The sequence below is a fragment of the Mauremys reevesii genome, linkage group 6 (assembly GCF_016161935.1).
Source record: "Mauremys reevesii isolate NIE-2019 linkage group 6, ASM1616193v1, whole genome shotgun sequence".
Classification (NCBI taxonomy): domain Eukaryota; kingdom Metazoa; phylum Chordata; order Testudines; family Geoemydidae; genus Mauremys; species Mauremys reevesii.
The window spans coordinates 1,767,062-1,788,497 of record NC_052628.1 but is presented as its reverse complement, the minus strand read 5'-3'; the positions used below and the strand labels follow the sequence as shown (position 1 = coordinate 1,788,497).

At 47.8% G+C, this 21,436-nt stretch overlaps 1 protein-coding gene across 4 annotated transcripts in view; it reads left to right on the top strand.

Annotated features, from left to right (window-relative positions):
- LOC120407658 (phospholipid-transporting ATPase ID-like) overlaps window positions 1-21,436 on the top strand; it is a 119,056-nt gene that overhangs the window by 41,004 nt on the left and 56,616 nt on the right. For all 4 annotated transcript variants that reach the window (XM_039543450.1, XM_039543448.1, XM_039543451.1 and 1 more), the window contains exons 4-8: window positions 12,702-12,815; window positions 16,224-16,322; window positions 17,653-17,714; window positions 19,597-19,669; window positions 19,900-19,970. In XM_039543450.1, coding sequence (XP_039399384.1) covers window positions 12,702-12,815; window positions 16,224-16,322; window positions 17,653-17,714; window positions 19,597-19,669; window positions 19,900-19,970 — 419 coding nt within the window. The remainder of the gene's footprint in view (window positions 1-12,701; window positions 12,816-16,223; window positions 16,323-17,652; window positions 17,715-19,596; window positions 19,670-19,899; window positions 19,971-21,436) is intronic.

Genomic DNA, 21,436 nt, shown 5'->3' with positions numbered 1-21,436 from the left:
TTGTATGGCCCTACAGACGACTGGTGGATAGCTAATGTAATGCCGATTTTTAAAGAAGCCACCAGAGGTGATCCTAACAATTACAGACTGGTAAGACTCACTTCAGTCCCAGGCAAACTGGCTGAAAATATAGTAAAAAACAAAATGATCAGACACAGAGATGAATATATGTTGGGGAAGAGTCAACACAACTTTTATAAAGGGAAATCATGCCTCACCAATCTGCTGGAATTCTTTGAGGGGATCAGCAAACGTGGACAAGGGGGATCCAGTGGATATAGTGTATTCAGATTTTCAGAAAGCCTTTGACAAGGTCCCTCACCAAGGGCTCTTAAGCAAAGGAAGCTGTCGTGGGATAACAGGGAAGGTTCTCTCATGGATCAGTAACAGGTTGGAAGACAGGAAAAGAAGGGTAGGAATAAATGGTCAGTTTTCAGAATGGAGAGAGGTAAATAGTGGTGTCCCCCAGGGGTCTGTACTGGGCCCAGTCCTATTCCACATATTCATCAATGAGCTGGAAAAAGGGGTAAACAGTGAGATGGCAAAATTTGCAGATGATACAAAACTACTCAAGATAGTTAAGTCCCAGGCAGCCTGCGAAGAGCTACAAAAGGATCTCTCAAAACGGGGTGACTACCAGAGGTTGATTCTGATTTACTGAGGCCGTGGCCACAAAGAACATTTGGGCCCCTCACACTCTGGGTTCTAGGGGTGTCGGAGCTGGGGGGGCTATAGCCCCACCCACTTTTTAACATGAGCAGGCAGAAAGCTCAGCCCCTGCTAGCGGCACCAGCCTCCCTCTTCCCAGTGGGAGAGGGCTGAGGTGGGCCGTAGCCGCCCCTGCCACGGGGCCCTGCCCCTTGCTCCTCCTCACTTCCCCCAGGCTCCTAAGAGCCACCCAGGGAGCCTGGGCCACAGTGGGGAGCCCCAGACCCTCCACCTGTCCTGGGTGGCAAAGGACATGGGCTGGGTGCTGCTCTTTGGGCACCCTGGCTCCCCGCCCAGGGCAGGTGCAGGGTCTGGGGCTCTCCACAGCAGCCCAGGCTCCCTGGGCAGCTCTTACCTTGCCCTGGTTCCAGCTTCTGGCCTGGCCAGGGTGTTGGGGAAAGAGGAGGAGCAGGGGGTGGGACCCTGCCTGAAAGGAGGAGCAGCGGTGGGGCCACAGTTCCAGTGCTGGTGGCACTCCCCCCTTCTGCACAGGTTCTGGCACTCCTGGCCCCCCCCTGGACCCGTGCGTTCATCCACCACTGGTGATGGCAGATGAAATTCAGTGTTGATAAATGTAAAGTAACGCACATTGGGAAACATCATCCCAACTCTACCTACGAAATGACGGGGTCTAAATTAGCTGTTACCACTCAAGAAAGGGATCTTGGGGGCATTGTGGATAGTTCTCTGGAAACATCCACTCAGTGTGCAGCATTAGTCAAGAAAAGCTAACTGGATATTAGGAACAATCAGGGAAGTGCTAGATAATAAGACAAAAAATATCATAATGCCACTGTGATACGCCCACACCTTGAATACTGCTGCAGTTCTGGACATCCCATCTGAAAAAAGATATATTTGAGTTGGAATAAATAAAGAGAAGGGCAATAAGAATGATTAGGGAATGGAACAACTTCCATATGAGGAGAGATTAATAAGACTGGGACTGTTCAGCTTGGAAAAGAGGCGACTAAGGGGGGATATGAGAGAGGTTTGTAAAATCATGACCGGTGTGGAGAAAGTGAATAAGCAAGTGTTCTGTTACCCTTCATATAACATAAGAACCCAGTGTCACCTAATGAAATGAATAGGCAGCAGGTTTAAAACAAACAAAGGGAAGTATTTCTTCACACAACGCACAGTCAACCTGTGGAACTCCTCGCCAGGGGATGTTGTGAAGGGCAAAACAATAACTGGGCTCAAAAAAGAACTAGATCAGTTCCTGGAGGACAGGTCCATCAATGGCTATTAGCCAAGATGGTCAGGGACACAACCCCATGTCCTGGGTGTCCCTAAATCTCTGACTGCCAGAAGCTGGGACTGGATGACAGGGGATGGATCACTCGATAAATTGCCCTATTCTGTTTATTCCCTCCGAAGCACCTGGCACTGGCCACTGTTGGAAGGCAGGATACTGGGCTAGATAGACTCTTGGTCTGACCCAGCATGGCCATTGTTCTGTCTTTATGTGCTGTAGGGACTATCCTGCATTGGCTTCAGGGATGTGGGCTGGTGGATCTGGTAGGTCTCTCTGTGTAAATGGTGATGGTACCATTTACAGGAGGAGGAGGAGGCGACAAAGTAATTCTTATCCAAACCGTATAGTGCCCCTTCCCCACACCCTGGAAGGAAGGCCTAACGTTACCAACCTCGGGGAGGCCTTTTGCTGCTGTACAGAGCTGGTGGTTCCTGCAAACAAGGCGGTACCAGTTAGAGTGACGGGGCTGGCTCTGGGCATGGCAGTGGTTTGTGGGATTCATTGTGAAGACACAGGTTCATCATGAGACTTGGGCCCCCAAACTGGCCCAGGCCTGACATCTCTTTGGCCTCATGCTGCACAATGAGAGATCAGTGGCTTGAACTAACTAAAGCAAAGCGAATTGTGTGCTGTGTCAATTGCAGAATTAAAAACAAACTGACGTGCTTTATCCTAGGGGAACCGCGATGCCACGAGTGATCCCACCCTAGTTGGAAATCAAGCTGATGAAGTAGAAAGTAGCCTGAATGAAACAGACTGCAGGGACCCTTAGCACAGGAGTTAAAAATAGAGAAATTTGTCTCTGGTCTGCCGAAAGAAAGGGTCAAATTCTGATGCCATGTTACTCAGTTCTCACATGGGCCAATTCTCACTGACAGCAGAAGGGCTTTTGCCTGCATAAGGATTGAGTGAAAATGAAGTAAAGAGCTCAGGGCTTGATCCAGTGAGATTCAAGAGACTTTAAGATTAATTTTGGAGGCAGCTTAGCCCCGCTGCCACTTCCCCGGTACAGACCTCCCCACGCCACACACCCCCTTTGAGCGCCAGCTGATAGGCCTGTCTCATGATCGTTGTGACTGGGTTGTACAGCGCGTGTGGAGGGGGACATCTGCTTTGCAGGATTTTAGTGTTTGCTCTGACTCAGATTCTCCTTCCAGTTCTCCGGCTTCACTTTGGAATTCAGCACAGCTGCGTGGAGACGTCACTTGGGGCTGCACAAACAGTTCTGAAATTGGGTATCCAAGAACTGGAAAGGAAATGCAGGGCCCCTGAGGCAAAGGCAGATTTCAGCTTGGGTCAGGGACTGATTCTAATGTCAGATCGGTAACGATCCTGGAGCCCTTAATGCACACCCCGCAGCCAGTGTCTGGCCATCTGTCCCTCTGGTGTCAGGCTCTGTTTTTCTATTCCTACATCCCCTGATAAGGCCTCTAGAGAAGTCCGAGGGAGCCTCGTAACTGCCTGTGATAACTCCATGTGGCACTGGCCGGAGCCGCAGCTGGGGTGTCTCATCTCTGTGCACTGCTGTGGGAAGGAGGAGCAGAGCCAACACTCTCAGGACGCGAGAACGCTGCTTTCTGTGCCTGTGTGCCGTGATTCCCAAATGGGAGCAAGATGGGACTTCCACATGGGCCACCATCGGCATGTGCAAGCCGGCCACACTGTGTGCCCCTTGGTCCAGCACTGAGCCGGAGAATACTGCTGAGATATGGGCGCTGCGTCTGCGACACCCCCCACCCCCCACGACTAGTAGTGGGGAAAGTGGCCGGGAAGCCAAGGCTGCTGGCGCACTCTGCTCTGGAAGGGCAGGTATCTAGCAGTTACAGCAGAGGGCAGACATCTCTTTCCATGTCCAGGAGGGAGCCCACTTGTCACCGCAGGAGCCTAGGAAACGGGGCACTCTTGGGATTTGTTTGTGGTGCTGGGATGGGTTGGGCGGCATGTGGCCTCATAGTTAGAACAGGTGACTGGGAGGCAAGGCTCCCGTGTTCTACTCCTGGCCATGTCACTGACTGACTTTGTCACCTTGGACAAGTAGCACCACTTCTTTGTGCCTCAGTTTCCCCCTCTGTAAAATGAAGATAATACTGATACCTCTTTGGGTGATTGCACGGGTTTAATAGTGTTTGTAAAGCACATTGAGATCCTCAGGTGAAAGGTCCGATATAAATACAAAGTGTAGGCAATACATTTTCCTAAGGATTTTCCTGGACACTCAACATGTGATTAGACTGTAGAACTCACCGCCACAGGATGACAGTGAAGCAAAGAATTTAGCAAAATTGAAAGAGGTTTTGGATGGGTACATTATAACAACAATTCCCAGTTATAAAAGTTAATGCTAAAGACTTTTTGGAAGTCTACTACTTCAGGTCTTAGGCCAATCTCTGTTATGAATTAGGATGAAACCTTCATGGGGTCAGATTATCCCAAATCTACCCACAGTGGGGTTTCTTGAGCCTCCCTTTGGTGTGTCTGATGCTGGACATTCTCAGGGGCTGGGTCTAGATGGACCTTGGGTCTGTTCGGTCCTCCAGTCCGTGTGTTCCTCCTGGATTCTAGTCCTCTGGGCTGGATGCAGTGTTCAGTATACCCTGCTCTTTAGACCCGTCTGTGTTTTTCATGCACCTGCATTCGTGTGATCAGGGATGAACACTCTACATGGGGGAGTCACGTCCCTTTGTCCTGGGTTACTGCAGCTAAAAGGAAAACAGTGAAATTAGTCTCCAGCAATCTTGCAGCGTGGCACCTGGGAAGGCCACTGTGGCGGTGCAGCTGCATTGATGCCCATGCATTGTAGGGAAAAGTGAGCCTGCACCTAGCAGCACCTAGCTACATGTCAGCTACAGCTGTAGCAGAGTTGCTGTTTAGACACAATTTTCCAAATGTTATAAAGGAACCTCAGTGCTGGTATTGTAAATACAGAGGAGTCACTCTTTCCACTGCTCTCCCATCGACCACACCCTGCCCTTTCTGGGATTCAGCCTTCAGCTCATCTAATCGGAACCATAACAGCAGCTAAATGCATCTCCTGGTTCCAGTTACTTTTATAGGCAGGCAGTATTAGCTTGTTTGTCCAGAGAACAAAGGCAGAAGCCATCTGCTGAGTGTTTGCCGATGGCCTGACATCACAAGCGGAAGGGTTCTGAAAACTTGCCTGCTATAACAACTCCTCCGTCAAAGCCAGATTCGTTTAGCCATGGTCCTGAGCTGGTTTTAGGAACAGCATGTACATGAGGGATGCTGTTCACATTTTATGTTCTGGATTGATTTCAGGGGAGACACGCTCATTCACAGTAGATCTGAATCTAGCCAATTGCAAAAGGGGATTAGTAAAAAAATACTGGTGCTGTCACTGTCATATCACGCTTCTCATCTGTAGATCTCAAAGCACTTTACTAAGGTGTGTAGCTGCTGTTATTCCTATTCCACTTCGGGGAAACTGAGGCACAGAGTAGGGAGTTGACTTGCCCAAGCTCACACTGCAAGTCAGTGCCGTGCCTGAGCTGGCAGGTGTCCCATCTCTCTGGATCATGCTGCTTTCATAGCTGCTCAGGGTTCTTTAATGGGCTGTATAGGTGAACTGAATGGTGGTGTAAAGGAGCCTCATAGCAATGATTTGATTCCACATTAGTGGTCTCCTCTCTGTAGCCTTGTTAATATATTTGCTTGGGGTTACACCCTGACATAGTCCTTTGTGAGATCCTCTTGTTGAAGATAGGGTAACGAAATGCTAAACTGTATTATTCTGTTTAGCTACTATCTAGTACTATTGTGTGTAAAATTTAAATGAACCTCAGCCATACCTGACAGAGCACTGAAAGAGCCTATGATGAACACATCTGGTGTGTTTTTCATTTAGAAGCAAGCTCTGTAGCCAGCCCATATCTGGTACAGAAGTACATAACATGGTGTCAGGAGTAAACTAAGAACAGGACCAGAAGGAACAAAGCAACAAAGATTGCAGGATCTAATCAACATGCTACTCTTCAGTGCCCCAGAAAACTTCAGCTTTGACACACCTTCACAATGGACAGACTAGAGGCAATGTTTTGCAAGATTTCAAATTGCAAACAAACTCCACAAAGACACTGGAGATATACAGGTATCTTGCTTAATTTATGCTATAGGGAGGTAGCAGGGCTGGCTCCAGGCACCAGCGCAGGAAGCAGGTGCTTGGGGTGGCCAATGGAAAGGGGCAGCACATCCAGGTCTTTGGCGGCAATTCGGCAGCGGGTCCCTCAGTCCCACTTGGAGGGAAGGATTGGCCGCCGAAGAATGAAGTGGTGCGGTAGAGGTGCCGCTGAAGTGCCGCCGATCGCGGCTTTATCTTTTTCTTTTTTTTTTCTTTTTCTTCTTCTTCTTCTTCTTCGCTGCTTGAGGCGGCAAAACAGCTGGAGCCAGCCCGGGGAGGTGGACAGAGCATATCTTTAAATCCTTTGACTTTACTGAAGACAGTCACAAAAAAGATGAGTATGAAAAGGTTCTGGCTGTTTGATCCATACTATACCTTAGAAAAATACGGTTTATGAAAGAGCATGTTTCCAACTGAGAATCTACGGAGCAGAGGAAAATATTGAAAATTGTATACAAGGTCTGCATACATTGGCTGAAAACTGTGATTTGAGGAATGCAAAACATGACAATATCAGAGACAGGCTGATTATGGGGTTAATAGAAAAAAACCCTTTCATGGCAGCTTCAGCTGAAGTGAGATTTAACCTTAGCTGCAGCTATACAGATAGCAAAACACTCTGAACTGGTGAAACAGCAAAACTTAGAGAAACGTGACAGATTTGAAAAACCTGAAACTAGTTTAGAAACTGTAAACAGACACTGGAGTGTTAAAAGTTATCATAAAACCCCTGAGGCAAGGAGAGAGAATTCCCAGGTTAAGAGGAACAAATTCCAGTCTACATGTACAAGGTATGGAAAAAGTCATATTCCAAGAGCATCTGAGGCACACGGTGTAATAAATGCATGAAACATGGACATTTTGCAGCTGTTTGCTGCACCAAAGCAGCGAGGGAGTTGACTCATATTACAGGCAACCAAGAGCCATTGTTTCTGGGATCTATCACTTACGATGTCTCAGAGCCTGCTTGGAGAGTGAAACAGAATATTCCTGGCAAGACTAATGTTAACAGTGACTCAGGAGCTGATGTCACAGTCATCTCAGAAGGGACTTACAATCACCTTGAATCCCTCCCAGCGCTGACGTCACCTGACTGGCTCTGACTGGCCTTGGAGGGATTCTGAACTGCATGGGCCAGTTCACCACAGAAACAAAGACAAAAGCTATGCATTGAATGTACCTGATCAAAGGACCACGGACCAACAGCCTTCTCAGCTTCAGTGTGGCAGCCATGATGGGCCTAGTGAGAAAGGCAGAAGAACTCGATGGACTATTTGGTGATATTGGGATTTTGAAAGGAGCTCCAGTACAAATCACCTTTGGGGACAATGCCGAATCATACAGCGTACATACACCTCGCGGGATTCCTATCCCATTACTTCATAGAGTGGAGACTGAGTTACAGAACATGGAGCAGATTGGTGTAACTGAGAAAATCTCTGAGCCAAAAGCAACGTGTGCCCCAGTGATACCAGTTACAAAGAAAAATGGAAAAATATGAATCTGTGTGGATTTTAAGAGTTAATGAAGCAGTTGTGAGAGAAAAATATCTCCTCCCAACACTGGATGGCTTCCTCACCAAGGTGAAAGGAACTACAGTATTCTCCAAGCTGGATGCCTCGAGCAGATTCTGGCAAATTCTTTTAACCAAAGAAAGTGCAAAGCTGACTATATTTAAGACACCCTTTGGGAAGTTTTGTTGTGAAGATCATCTTTTGGGATGACCACTGCACCTGAAATTTTCCAGAGAAGGATGGCAGAACTGTTAACAAACACAAATGTAGTTGTTGTTTTTATGGACAGCATTTTGATATATGGACCTTTGATGGAAGAACACAACAAAACCCTCAATGACTCCCTAAGCCCAATCAGTCAGTCTGGACTGAAGGTAAACAGGAAAAATGTGTTTTCCACCTACCCCAAATTGAGTTTTTGGAACAGCCAATAAACAGATGGAATCAGTCCTAGCCTGGAGAAAGTAAAACCAATTTGAGAATTGAATGCACCAACTAACGTACCAGAACTGAGCTGTATCCTGGGGGTGGTAAATTATCATGGTCAATACCTACAAGACCGTTCTACACGAACAAAACCACTGCATGAACTGTTAAAGTCCAACACACTTTGACTCTGGGGGCCAAATCAATAAATTGCCTTAAAATGGTAAAAGAAATGATCTCAACAGCTCCTATTCTCAACTACTACGATGTGAACAAACCCACAACGGTTGGTGTGGATGCAAGCAGATCTGGTGTCTTGCTCCAACAACATGGCTCAGAGTGGAATCCAGCTGCATTTTGCTCTCACTCACTCAAAGAAGCAGAAAAACGATAGGCACCGATTGAGAAGGAATGCCTGGCAAGGGTATGGACGTGTGAGAACTTTTACAGATATCTGTGTGTGGACAGGATTCATTTACACTGTTAACAGACCGTAAATCACGTGTAACCCTCATTAACAGAGAAGACCTGAACCAAGCACTGCTGAGATGCCAGCGTCCGTTGCTAAGGTTAATATGATTTAACCCAATTGCTCTGTATGTTCCTGGGAACAACCTGGCGGAAGCAGACACTCTGTCACAGACCCCAGCATCGCGCACTCTGTGAGCTCAAAGATGGTGTAAAGGCGTACGTGGATGCTGAGGACGCATACAGACCAGTATCAGGAAGGAGAGTGCTCCAGTTACAAAAAGCAGCCTTGACAGACACGCAACTACAGGAAACTCTGTTACATTGGGGCGGCTGGCCCAAGGAGCTCAAGGACAATAAGGAAGTGACAATAGACTCCTTGGCAGAGCATGGACAATCAAGTGAATCAAATGGACTCATGATTAGAGGCATTAGCATCGTAATTCCAAATGAAATGAAAGAAGAAATCCTAAACCTCATCCATGAAGCACATCGAGGATTAGCTAAATGCCGCAAACAGGCCAACCAGTAAGTGTGATGCTCGACCATCACAAAGGCCATAAAGAATAAAGTATCCACATGTGAACATTGCAGAATTAACAGACCAAGGCAATACGAAGAACCTTTAGTAACAACACCTGTACCAGACAGACCTTGGAAAATGAGCCATCAGTAGATCCCAAGGTGCCATGTGGCACTGGGTGGTGTATCTGTTTACTTAAATTGCTTAATAACAAGTAAACTCTTAATTGCAGCAATAGCACTCATAACTGATAATGCAAATCAAGGTTCACTCTGTCCATTCCGGGACAGCCAATGAGATCAGATTTTTATGCCCTGGATGTCCTAAGTCTGATGCACAGTTCTCCTATGTACCAAAGGGTGATGTGCAATAAACAATGTATTGAACACGAACCAGCTTGCAAAAAATCCCAGATGGAAACATTCTTGCAGGCCAGCATTTGGCGCCTGTCACGTGACCTGGGTGTTTAGTTGCCTGAGGGTACTAGGAAATGGAATGAATGTCTCTGGTTCACTTGCAGTTTTCTTGGCGTAATTTACAAACAGGACTAGAATGCGGGAATTGAAAGAAATCGCTCCTGCTCTCTTCCCATCTCGTCTCTGCCATTTCTGGTGCCAAATCCATTTTAATGTAATTTGAGTGTCCTCGAAGCAGATTTTCTCATAATGTACATGATTCCCGCTGAAGCCAGTTCCCAGTTCTCAATACTGTCCTCTTGAGTTTGGGGCCCCTATTGTCTCCTTTGTACGTGGAAGTGACTGTCGATGATATTGGCCAGATGTGTGGGTAAGGGACCTTTCCAGAGGCTGATGTGAATGCCACTTGGGGCCTGAGGAAAGATGCTTCTGTGGTGACTGTTCAGGCTGGCACTCAAGATTACCTATTCCCAGCTCTGCCACAGCCTCACTGTGTGACCTTGGGTGGGTCATTTAATCTTGGTGTGTGATGGAGATGATGATGTTCCATTACTTCAGGCCCTGCGATGTGGAGGGAGCCCATTTATGCACATAACCTAGAAATGACACACTTTGAATTAACAAGCCAGCCTTAACAGTACCCTAAAAATGGTAACATTCTGATTTTGTGATGGGGAACATGAATCCCCATCGTGCCACGCCCACAGACAGCTGCCTGATGGCAAGAGACATACAGCGCTGCTGAAAGAAAACAAAAAGATCAACATTTTTCCAACTTTGTGGAGTGCAGCCATGAGCTGCTGACCGGGAGATGTGTCCTCGGATTTCCATGAAGGAAGGGTTTCATCTCTGCTCTGCTCAAGCACTTTAGATTGGCTTGTACAGTAGGATGGAAAATCGAGGTCATGCAGAAGAGAGTTGCTCCTGTTTTTGTGTCTGGATATAGAGAAGAGTTAAGGTAGCCTCTGAAATGGCGTTATCCACCACCACGCCAGTATGGTGACACTGGCCCACTGCCACGCCGATAGACACTTCCCAAGGTGATGCCGTGTGCACAGGAAAAGGACTGGATTAGTGAGTGAGTGACAGTGCCCTTTGGTTCACCTTAGAAACAACTATGCTATAAGGAGCAATATGCCACCTTGAGCTCATGCTGCCGGTACTAACCTGTTTGAGAAGACTTCAGTCTCCAGGGCTCAGATGCTTTTCGCCAAGAAAAAAATCACATGAAAAGAAAATCCAGCGCAGCCTTTAAACCATAGCAAGGGGGAAGCCACTGTACTTCTGCTTGAAAGCCTATTTCGTAAAGTGTTTCCCCAGACCAAGGAAACCATTTCTGGGCTTTCTTGCATCTCCCTAGCCCCTAATGGTTGAGTCTTCTCTCACACCAGTGCTTGGTGCAGAGAAGCCCCCATTGGCTCCATCTCACTGGCCTTTCCCAGTGTGTCTGTTCGTGCTTTGATAGAGGATCGCCACTACCTGGTGTTCTGACTCATCCCCTGAATGTGGTCCATCAACATCCTCACATAGAGCATGTCGAGCTCTTCTGTAAAAGATCACCTGCACCACGGTAAGTTCCCTGGGGAGATGCTGTGCATGCAGGCCTGGGCGCTCTCACTGGCAGGGCCCAGACAATGGGGAGCTGCTTGATCTCCTCCATCACGGTGAGACAACGCCTGACCTCTGGAAACGGTGACAGATGTTGTTTTGGTTACCAGCCTCCCTGGCTGCCCAGCAAGGGGCAGGCTGCACTGACAGCTGTCACTATGTAGCTTAGTGTGGTTATGAGCAGAGACGGATCTCACCTGGAACCCCTCAGACTTTGGGGAAGTTCATCTCTGGATCCCAACTTCATGGGCTGGGCTGGGATTTTATCAGAGCGCTGGATCAGAACTCCCTGAAACTTTGAGGAAACTCAAACCAAGATTTGCACTAAGTAGCCTGGGCCTTTCTCTAGTGTGAAGAGGTTCGAGGTAGGAATGGCTATTGGATGGAAGGCCTGTAATTAAAAGGGAGAAGATGGAAATGGGAGATGCAAGCCCAGGGCACTAACAATTGCGAGTTGCCAAGAGGACACTGTGTTGCTGTATTAGTGGATGGCTGCTTAGGTACATATTCAGAACCATCTGTGTAGATGCCTCAGAGCCAGTAGCCTTTTCAGATCCTCAAGTTACGAGCTGTTTAAGTAGCTAATGCAGTGCAGCTTGGTAAAACCTGCAGGGCCCTGTTATGGTAAACTAACAAATCCAGATATCACTGTATGAAATAAATGTGCAAAGTCGGAATGAATGTTGTACTGGTGTCGGCATCAGCATGTCACTAGCAAGTGACTCAGTGGACAGGTCTGTTCAGTGCCCTGGGGACTTCTGAGCTTGGTAGTGAACTTATGCTACAGAGCCTGGCAACTTTCAGTTCATTTGGCTTTTTCCAGTTCTGCATTACCCCTACCCTGGCCTTGCATTGCCCTTCCACTCTGCCAGCAGTGCCAGTCTCCTTCCTCTGATCACATGCCACTGCGGCCCCACTCCCATGGCACCTGAGCATGAAAGTCTCGCGTTGAGCGAAATTACAAGGCCCTCTCCTCATTCAAATCCCTCCTAAAGACTCACTCCTGCCATGATGCCTAGAAGGGATCCAGCTGACTTATGCTGACAAAGCTGAGGATAGTGATGGATAGTTTATAGAGCGTCTGTATTTTAACACCACATTAACCCTATATTGCTATGAGATGGCCAAACACCTTGAACCGCTACCCCTCAGTTGTACTCCTGCCTCCCTTTCAGTGTCTGCCTCCCAGCCTGCTGTCCCTCTGTCTGTCTGACTGACTGACTACAGTTGGAGCCCCGCAGGGTAGCAGCTGATCCCTGTTTGCTGTTTGGAAAGCAGCTAGCATATTGTCGATGCTACCAGAAACAAACAAAAACCAGTAAAATCTTCACTGTGTGCCAGTTACATAGAGAATATAAATGTATCTCCCATAATACAGGAAAGTGAGAGAGAGTGTGTGTGTGTGTCATACATACCTGGAGCTGCAATGTCATACATTTACAGTAATTTCACTGGTTCCCCAAAGAATTCTGTCTGTTTATCAGAATTCAGTGTGAGTGACTTGGGGGAAAAGGAAATGTTTTTGAGTGGCTGCTGTGAACAATGTTATTGCTAAATTTAAACCAGTCAAACAGTGCTGAAATGGGCTGTGCTGCAATTTCTTTTCCTGTTTTACCATCTGTTTGTTTGCTTTTTGTTTCCACAGAACAATTCAATTAAAACATCGAAATACAATTTCTTCACTTTCCTGCCTCTCAACCTGTTTGAGCAGTTTCAGCGAATAGCCAATGCCTATTTTTTGTTCCTGCTGATTCTGCAGGTATGAATTCACTCTCCTTTTTAACAGACTATCTGGCCTCTCCCCAGTGCCTGGCTGTGGGTTGACTTGGAATAAAGCACTAGCTGTGCCCATAATGTGAATTAGCATCTTATTAAAACCCAAAAGCAGAGACATAAAATAGGGCAAGAAAGGAAACTTGTCCTGCCGAGGTCTGGCAAACGTGGTATAGTTCCTCTCTGGCGGGAGTGCCTGTTAGACACACTGGCTTGATCCCAGGGAAGGGAAGTTTTAGTTAATGTTTACAAGATGTTGTGCCCGTTTTTCGTCTCCCGTTCTACAGGTAAGTGCTGCTGTTGGGTTCCCTCGGATGGTTTCCTCCTGCAGCACCTAGTGAAACCTGTCCTTATCAAGCTTATTCAAAGACAAACTGCTGGTATTTACTGTGACGGGTTGGATCACAGAAATCCCCTTGGGGCTGCCAGCTGATGTGCCAGGACTATTTCTGCCGCTGCTTTCCCTGCCAGCTTGGGACTCCAGAGCCCTGTCTTGCTGAGCCAGACACACCCGTCTGCTCCAACACAGACCCAGGGTCTGAACCACATGCCCCAAAGCTGCAGACTTGACTGAAAGCAATTTAAGAATTGCTTCTGTCTTTAATACTCAGATGCCCAGCTCCCAATGGGGTCAAACCCCAAATAAATCCATTTTACCCTGTACAAAGCTTACAGGGGAAACTCATAAATCGTTCGCCCTCTATAACACTGACAGAGAGATGCACAGCTGTCCCCCCCCCAACCAGGTATTAATACACACTCTGGGTTAATTAATAAGTAAAAAGTGATTTTATTAAATACAGAAAGTAGAATTTAAGGGGTTCCAAGTAATAACAGCCAGAACAAAGTGAATTACCAAGTAAAATAAACTAAAACACACAAGTCTAAGCCTAATGCAGTAATAAAACTGAATACAGATAAAATCTCACCCTCAGAGATGTTTCAATAAGTTTCTTTCACAGACTGGACGCCTTCCTAGTCTGGGCACAATCCTTTCCCCTGGTACAGCCCTTCTTCCAGTGCAGGTGGTAGCTCAGGGATTTCTCATGATGGCTGCTCCCTTTGTTCTGTTCCACCCCCTTATACATCTTTTGCATAAGGCGGGAATCCTTTGTCCCTCTCTGGGTTCCCACCCCTCCTTCTCAGTGGGAAAAGCACCAGGTTAAAGATGGATTCCAGTTCAGGTGACATGATCACATGTCACTGTAAGACTTCATTGCCCACTTGTCAGCACACCCGTCTACAGGAAGACTTGCAAGTAAAACAGAACTATCTACAGACAATGGTCCTGGTTAATGGGAGCCATCGAGATTCCAAACCACCATTAATGGCCCACACTTTGCATAATTACAATAGGCCCTCAGGGTTATATTTCATATTTTAATTTCTGATACAAGAGTGATACATTTATACAAATAGGAGGACCACACACAGTAGATTATAAGCTTTGTAATGATACCTTAGAAGAGACCTTTTGCATGAAGCATATTTTAGTTACATTATGTTCACACTCATCAGCATATTTTCATAAAATCATATAGCGTGCAACGTCACATCTACCAACTGCATAAACGGAGAGCCTGGGCGAGAGCTGACTTTGCAACCACGCACATTTCCATGAGACGGAGGGTGTTACAGCAGGGAGCTTCCCGTTAATTTACACCAAAGGGAGCAGATTGCTGCTGTGTGCTCGGAGCAGGGGGTGGAATTGCATGCTGGGGCTCGGAGGCACCAGTGTAGAACTCCAAGGCTCATACGGGGCCCTGGGTTGGAGTAATGTGTCTGCCCTAACACTGAGCATATCTCACCAGCCTATATCAGCATCTCTGCACCTTTGTACTTTGCTCAGACAATGATAAAAGTCGTGTACTTTGTCATTTCTAAACCATGTCTCTTAACCCCGGGATCAGAGCGTGGCCTTCACGGAGGACTGATTCTAAGGCAAGTTTGATGATTGTCTTTTCAGAGTCACCCAAGCACAAGCAAGCCTGGCACATTAGCCGGTTAGAATCACCTTTGCCGCACTCAGACAACTCAGAAATGACTAACCAGAATTTTACTAAACTTAAAAACCTCCCTATGTGCTGAGAGCGACCCTGGGAAATTTCAGCTCACGGGGACATTTTTCAGGAAATCATAAGACCCTGAAAGCCAGGTTTCCAGTGAAGGTGCCTCCTCAGCCCTGTTACTGGTATATGACACTGTGGATGTTGGTCTTTAATCTATAGATAAGATTTATCGGATAGGTCCCTTTACACTCGTCAGCAGTGTCTTTTGCTGAACCATTAAAGGTCAACGTAAATAAAAACTGTTTGTGCTTTTCCATTGCCTTGATCAAGATGGGCTCAGAGAAATGGCGATTGGGCTTTTACCTTTCAGTTCTTCCCCCGTTTGCCCACCACCACCACCGCCCCCTACAAATATCAGCTCCTTGCCCTTTCTTCTTGTACTCAGAGGACGTTGGTGATATTTGTAGGACTTGGAATAGGACTGTGGAGCAGAACATGGAATCCCAAGCTGCATCTCTCCCATCCTGAGGGCTTTTCTGCACTAGAAATTTGTACTGCTGTAACCGGTATAGATAAACTACACCACCCCTAGTGTGGACAGTTATCTTAGTATAAAGGTGCTTATGCCAGGGGTGCTATTCCCGTATGGGAAGGGCAATAAGCAGGGCCGGCTCCAGGCACCAGCTTAGCAAGCAGGTGCTTGGGGCAGCCACTCCGGAGAGGGGCGGCAGGTCCAGATATTCGGCGGAGGGTCCCTCACTCCCGCTGAATTGCCGCAGATCACGATCACAGCTTTTATTTATTTATTTATTTATTTATTTATTTATTTATTTTTGTGGCTGCTTGGGGCGGCAAAACCCCTGGAGCCAGCCCTGGGAATAATTATACTGGGAAAAGTCACGTTTGCACCGCTGTAACTATGTCCACACTCGGCATTTTACCAGTAAAATAAATCTCCCCTCCCCCACTGAGTCAGATCAGTTTAACTCTTAAGAGTGGGCCAGGGCTAAGCCTCCCCCCATTGTTCACAATCAAGGACTGGGGGAAATGCAGGCCATGCTGCAGCCTGTTGAGAGAGCCACCATCCCCAGCCTCCAAATGTCCGTGCCCAAGTCCTCCCAAAAAGGGACTTGAGATTTCTAATGTAAAAAAAGAGAAGGAAATGAATCCTCTCCCTTTCCCAAGGCCCCCCAGCCCCTTTTTACACAAAGGACGGTTTTCCTTTGCAGGTTTGTGTGTAAATGATCGCGCAGAATTTCCATCTCTCGCTCTCTGATTTGTGTGCAGAGTAAAAGCTTTTAGCAGCCTCCCTGGACCCAGTGTTTTGTTTCAGTCTAGTTACTTGTTTGCTCCCTTGGCTGTAACCGGCTTTTCTTCTCCTGCAGCTCATTCCTCAGGTTTCCTCCTTGTCTTGGTTTACAACAGTGGTGCCGCTGGTGCTGGTGCTGACCGTGTCGGGAGTCAAGGACGCCATCGATGATTTTGTAAGATGATTGGATTTCCACCCCTTAGTTCAGTGTGCGCCGTGATCCCCCAGTGCCATGATCAAGGGAACACTGTCAGTCAATGCAGCCGGGGGCGGGGGTGGTTCCAGAGTTTGTCTATGGCCAGTATGGGGCGCTGCGGTCAGGCCCCAACATCCTGTTGAATCACCTAAATAAGTAGCTAGATTTTCAGAAGTCCTGAGCACCAACAGCTCCCGCTGACTTCCATGGGAACTGTGGAGGGCGCAGCAGTTCTGAAAATCCAGCCAGTTATTTAGATGCCTGAATACAGATTGAGGAGTCTGATCTCAGCACCCATGCTGGAAAATCTTGGCTCAGTATCTTAGAGCCCGCTGCAGAGCTCCCCTAGGAAAGCACATTGTGGGGGGAAGTTGGGTCGGATTGTTCAGAGGTGCTTGGCATTAGCCTACCTCTCTTCCCGTTGGAGTTGGGGGTGAAAGTCTGACTGGCTGCAATAGGAGCGGAGTGAGGCCTGCTGCTGAGTGCTTTCCAAAAGCCCATTGCTTGCATGTGTGTTGGCACGGGGTTTTCTGAGCTCCGTCTAACAACTCTGGCCATTGGGTCCAGTCACACGAGGGGTCGGTGCAGTTCTGAACGGGACCGAACAAAATCTCATTCTGAAATACGGGCAGTGAAGAGCCCTCTTAAAAAATAGGGGCTGCACCCAGAACCCCTTATGGCCCTTTCATGTAGCAGCAGATCAATGGATTCCTCCAAGCACCTTTATCTGCAGAACTGTGGCGGTCAAGGCCAGCCTGGGGTTTTGTAGCCTCCAGGTTAAATGACACACCAGGGCCCATCTAGCTCTTTCTCTGCAGAGTGGGGCCTTCCATCCCAGGACCCTTCTTGCCTGTCAGTCTCTGTCCCAGCCAGCCCTCTGCACCAGATGCTGCCAGAGTTAAACGTGGACTTAATGCTGGGTGGCGAGACCCCCAGAGAGGTGGAATGGAATCTTTGGCTCATGGGTGCATATTGCTGGCGAGCACCCAAAACACTGGTTCTCGTAAAGTGCAGGGGTCAAGAGAAGCAGCCCCTGTGCAGGGTTGGCCCTGGTAATGGGGATGGGTGTTTCCCCTCTTCTGTCTTTCAGAGACATCTTGATTTCTGATTTAGCTGAACCAAGTTTCCCCTAAACAGGAGGGTTAAGAGCATAGAAAAAGTTATGGCATTATTCTGTCCTTGCGCTTATGCCCTTAGCATTTCCCAGCTGGGCAGGAATCCTGAAAGGGGATTGCTTTACCCTTTGATCACACACACTTGGTTTCTGTGAAGTTTCTTCTAACACCCGATCAACTTTGATGTTTTTCAGAATCGACACAAAAGTGACAATCATGTCAATAACCGTCCCGTCCAGGTGCTGATTAATGGCAGGTAAATCTTATTTCTTTACGGAAATTTTGGCTGAAGGTTTGTCTCCAGGAGACGCTTCTACAAAAAATCAAAATTTCTGACAACTTCAACAAATGTGACTATTAAAGTATCCTACTATGTGCATTCTACTGTGTGCATTGTGCTTCCACCGGAGATCACGGCAGCTTTGTTGGAGGTGTTATTTTACCTCATGGGATCCCAGTGTGTGCTCTGTTTTCCTAGAGTCTTGTTCCTTCATGCCCACCCACCGTACAAGGCAGCTAGATTTCACTATGCCGTCTTCAGTACAAGGAGCATGACAAGCGACCCAGGAAAGTTCATTGTTCACAGTGCTGTGTGCTATTGTTTGGTTAACGTATCTGGTTAATGAGTAGCAAAAGCTAGTGTCACTTTGTCAGTGTGGGCACTAAAGCCATCAGCCCACACACAAAAAGTTGGGCTGTAGATTTTAAATAGGAGATGCCAATGACAGATTATTTTACAAAATATCCCAGACACACCAGATGTGGCTGCATTCCCTTGTGTCATATGTATTTGTCTTGTTTGTTAATTTCTGAGCAGACAGAACTAGACATAATCAGCAAAGACTTTTGATGTTAAATTAACAACTACAAGAAACTTCTCTGTACACACACACACACACACACACACACACACCTGCTATCTATTGGATGGAATCAGAACTGTTCAACTGTGTGTCATGGGCCCTTTACTGCTAGCAATGATTTTCCTTTTGCTCAAGTGGTAGAGTGCTGGGCTTTTGTGGCAAGGAGATGAGTGCTGTACTCACTGTTCCTTGAAGACCCAGCAGCTCTTGGAGTATAGCTGGTGACAAGGTGAAGTGCTTGGTCGTCCTATGTCTTGCACCATACTGTAGAGGCCAGTTATTGTACAAACACCACCAAATGATACGAACCATGAAATAAAGCTGGAAACCAGTGACTTGCGGCGGTTGTTAGCATTTTCAGTCCAGTAAATCTGAAACCAGTCACACCGTCACTACCATCCCCACTGAACACATGCGTTTATATAGCAAAGTGCATAATTCACTTCCCCTGTCAAACGGCTGGAGGCCACAGGTTCCAGTGTTGCTATCATTGAACTCCAATGGAGTTTTACTAATGACTTCACGGAGACCCAGATCAGGTCCATATGATCTGTGGGGACATATACCCAGTGCTGCCTGTAAAACTATTCAGGCAATTTTTCACCTCTTAAGTTTTTGCATATGCAGAAATTCTGATTTGTTCATGCAACCTGGCGGTACCAGAGAGGTAGCTGGATGCCTGTACATCTTGCTTTGTGCATTAAGAAAAGGCATGAACAGCAGGGACCGGAATAATTGCACATGCAGCTTTCGCAGCTGGGCTGCTGCCCTTTTTGACAGCTAGATCTACAGAGTCAGAGCTGCCTTTGCACCGTCTGATCTTCTTTAGGGGACTTAGACAACTTAAGTAATTGGGCTAATTTCCAAGTAATTTTAGTGGTATCTGAGTAAAATGTAGAAGGGAATCTCTTCCCCAGGACCCCACCTAGATTTTGGATTTGTAGCAGAAGAGAAGGAAAAGTCAGTGTCTGTTAGTAGAATAGTGCACAGGTGCCATGTTTATATTATGGAGCCTACTTCCCAACCGCATGTGTGTGTGAACCCCTCGCATTTCTGATTGATGTATATTGGTAGTGGCTAGGAGCCTGTCATGGACCCGCGCCCCGTTGTGCTACGTGCTGGACAGACACGGGACAGAACGACAGTCCCTGCCCCCAACAGCTCACCGTCAAGTCCTAATATTACTGACGAACGGGCTTCGAGAGCACCGCTGCCTCCCTCGGGGTCGGAGCGCTCTACGCTCTGTGACTATTCAAAGGGAACTTTCTCTTGCAGGTTGAAGGGCGATAAATGGATGAATATCCAAGTGGGAGACATCATAAAACTAGAGAACAACAACTTTGTGACGGTGAGTGCAGTTTGTTGTCGCCACGTGCGCCGTGACTCTGGAATTACTCCTCAGACAAATGAGCAAGTTATTCGCTAGTGACGCTAACTGGCTCAGAGATTTTCAAATACGTTTTCCGTTCACAGAGTCAGTTGAAGTTGTAGTGTAACCGTGTCCTCTGTCCTGAGATCCCAAGGGAACGTCACTGTGGCTGTGTAAGCTCATACCGCCCTGGTTTTATTTGTGTTCAGGCAGATTTACTGCTCCTCTCAAGCAGCGAGCCGCACAGCCTGACGTACATCGAGACGGCTGAACTGGATGGGTAAGTGAGCCCGGCCCTGGGGCTGCACACACAAGGCTCATTTTTGCATGGTGAATCCTGATGTTGTGAGGCCCAGCTGCTTCTGTGTCCTCGATGCTGCCCAGTCCAGAGATGAATCCACAGAGCATTGATTGTTCCTGCCAGGAGACGCGTGACCCTGACTGCACACAGCAAGTGCAGGGTGATCGTGTTTTCTAACCCTACAGTAAAATGCTCTTTCAGCACCAGCTCCTATATAAGCATCTTCTCTTTTCTACCTAGAGAACACTGTGTGTCACATGACATCTCTGCCGATGCCACGTTCTCCTGCCCCATGGTTCCCAAAGGGTCACAGCTCAGTTCAGTTTCCTGTTATGCATCTGAGCACGAGATGGAGGAATAATTGTTTGCCATAAACTTGCCCTGGGTAAAGATTGCGCCCCACAGCCCAGGTCGCTGCTTACTCCTCCGAACAGATCTCTGATGAGGGAGGCAGCTTGGGTTCCAATCAGTTGCTCATAACGAGTGATCTTCTGGGAAGTGTCTTGAGCCGAGTACCAATGGCTGCTTCCCCAGCAGTATCCCACCAAAGGCCGGTGCCTCACATGCAGAGGCCTGGGCCCGTTTTACTCATGCTGGCAATTCTGGTAGCACCCATTGATCATTGACAATGCATGTCCCTGGAATACCTCACCTCGGCAGCAACAGCTCTGTGGTTTTTATGTCCCCCCCGGCTGCTCTTCTCAGCCACTATTCTATGTGAACATCGGCCCTTCCCAGCGTCGCCCTGGTGACCCGTTGTATTCCATCACTCTGCCCCCTGGCCAGCTTGCCACAAGTCTGAGGGCCACACTCAGTCCCTGTTCGTTGGGAAAAGGTGGTGCCACCCTCGTCTGTAGGGCCAGATTCTGTGCTTACCAGTTCTTGGTGGCGTGGAGCCAGCCTCAGGTGTGGAGTTTGGCCTGGCTTCGTGGGCTCAGAGGCCTAAGCAAGACCTGAGAGAATGTCACACCTCAGGGAAGGCTGCATGGAACCCGCGTAGCCCTCCCAGCTCTCCTGCTGCCCAGAGACGGGCTGTGACTCTGCCCATGGCAGCTCTACGGGATAATGTCAGGGGCAGTGAACGTTGCTGTGCTTCTCTGAGGTCCGTGGGAGGGCACCCTCCCCTACCTGGCTGCCCCACGGTTGCAGTAACTCCTGCAGTGACAGAGGGTCCAGAACCCACAGAGGTGCTCAGATACCACAGGGATGATTGTGGTGTAAGAACGTAGCTGGACAGAGGGCTGCTCAGAGAGCTCACGTGTCCAGCTCGACGCTTTGCAGTGATGGCGGGAGACCAGAGCCCTCTGACCCTCCCCTGCACCTGGCCCAGCGTTCCGCAGGATCAGCTGACTTGGTGCAGAACCCGTTTATACGGTGGCAAAGGACTATATTCCCTTTGTGGCCATGTAAAAAGGGTCCTGATTTGACTCTTAATAAGGAGATGC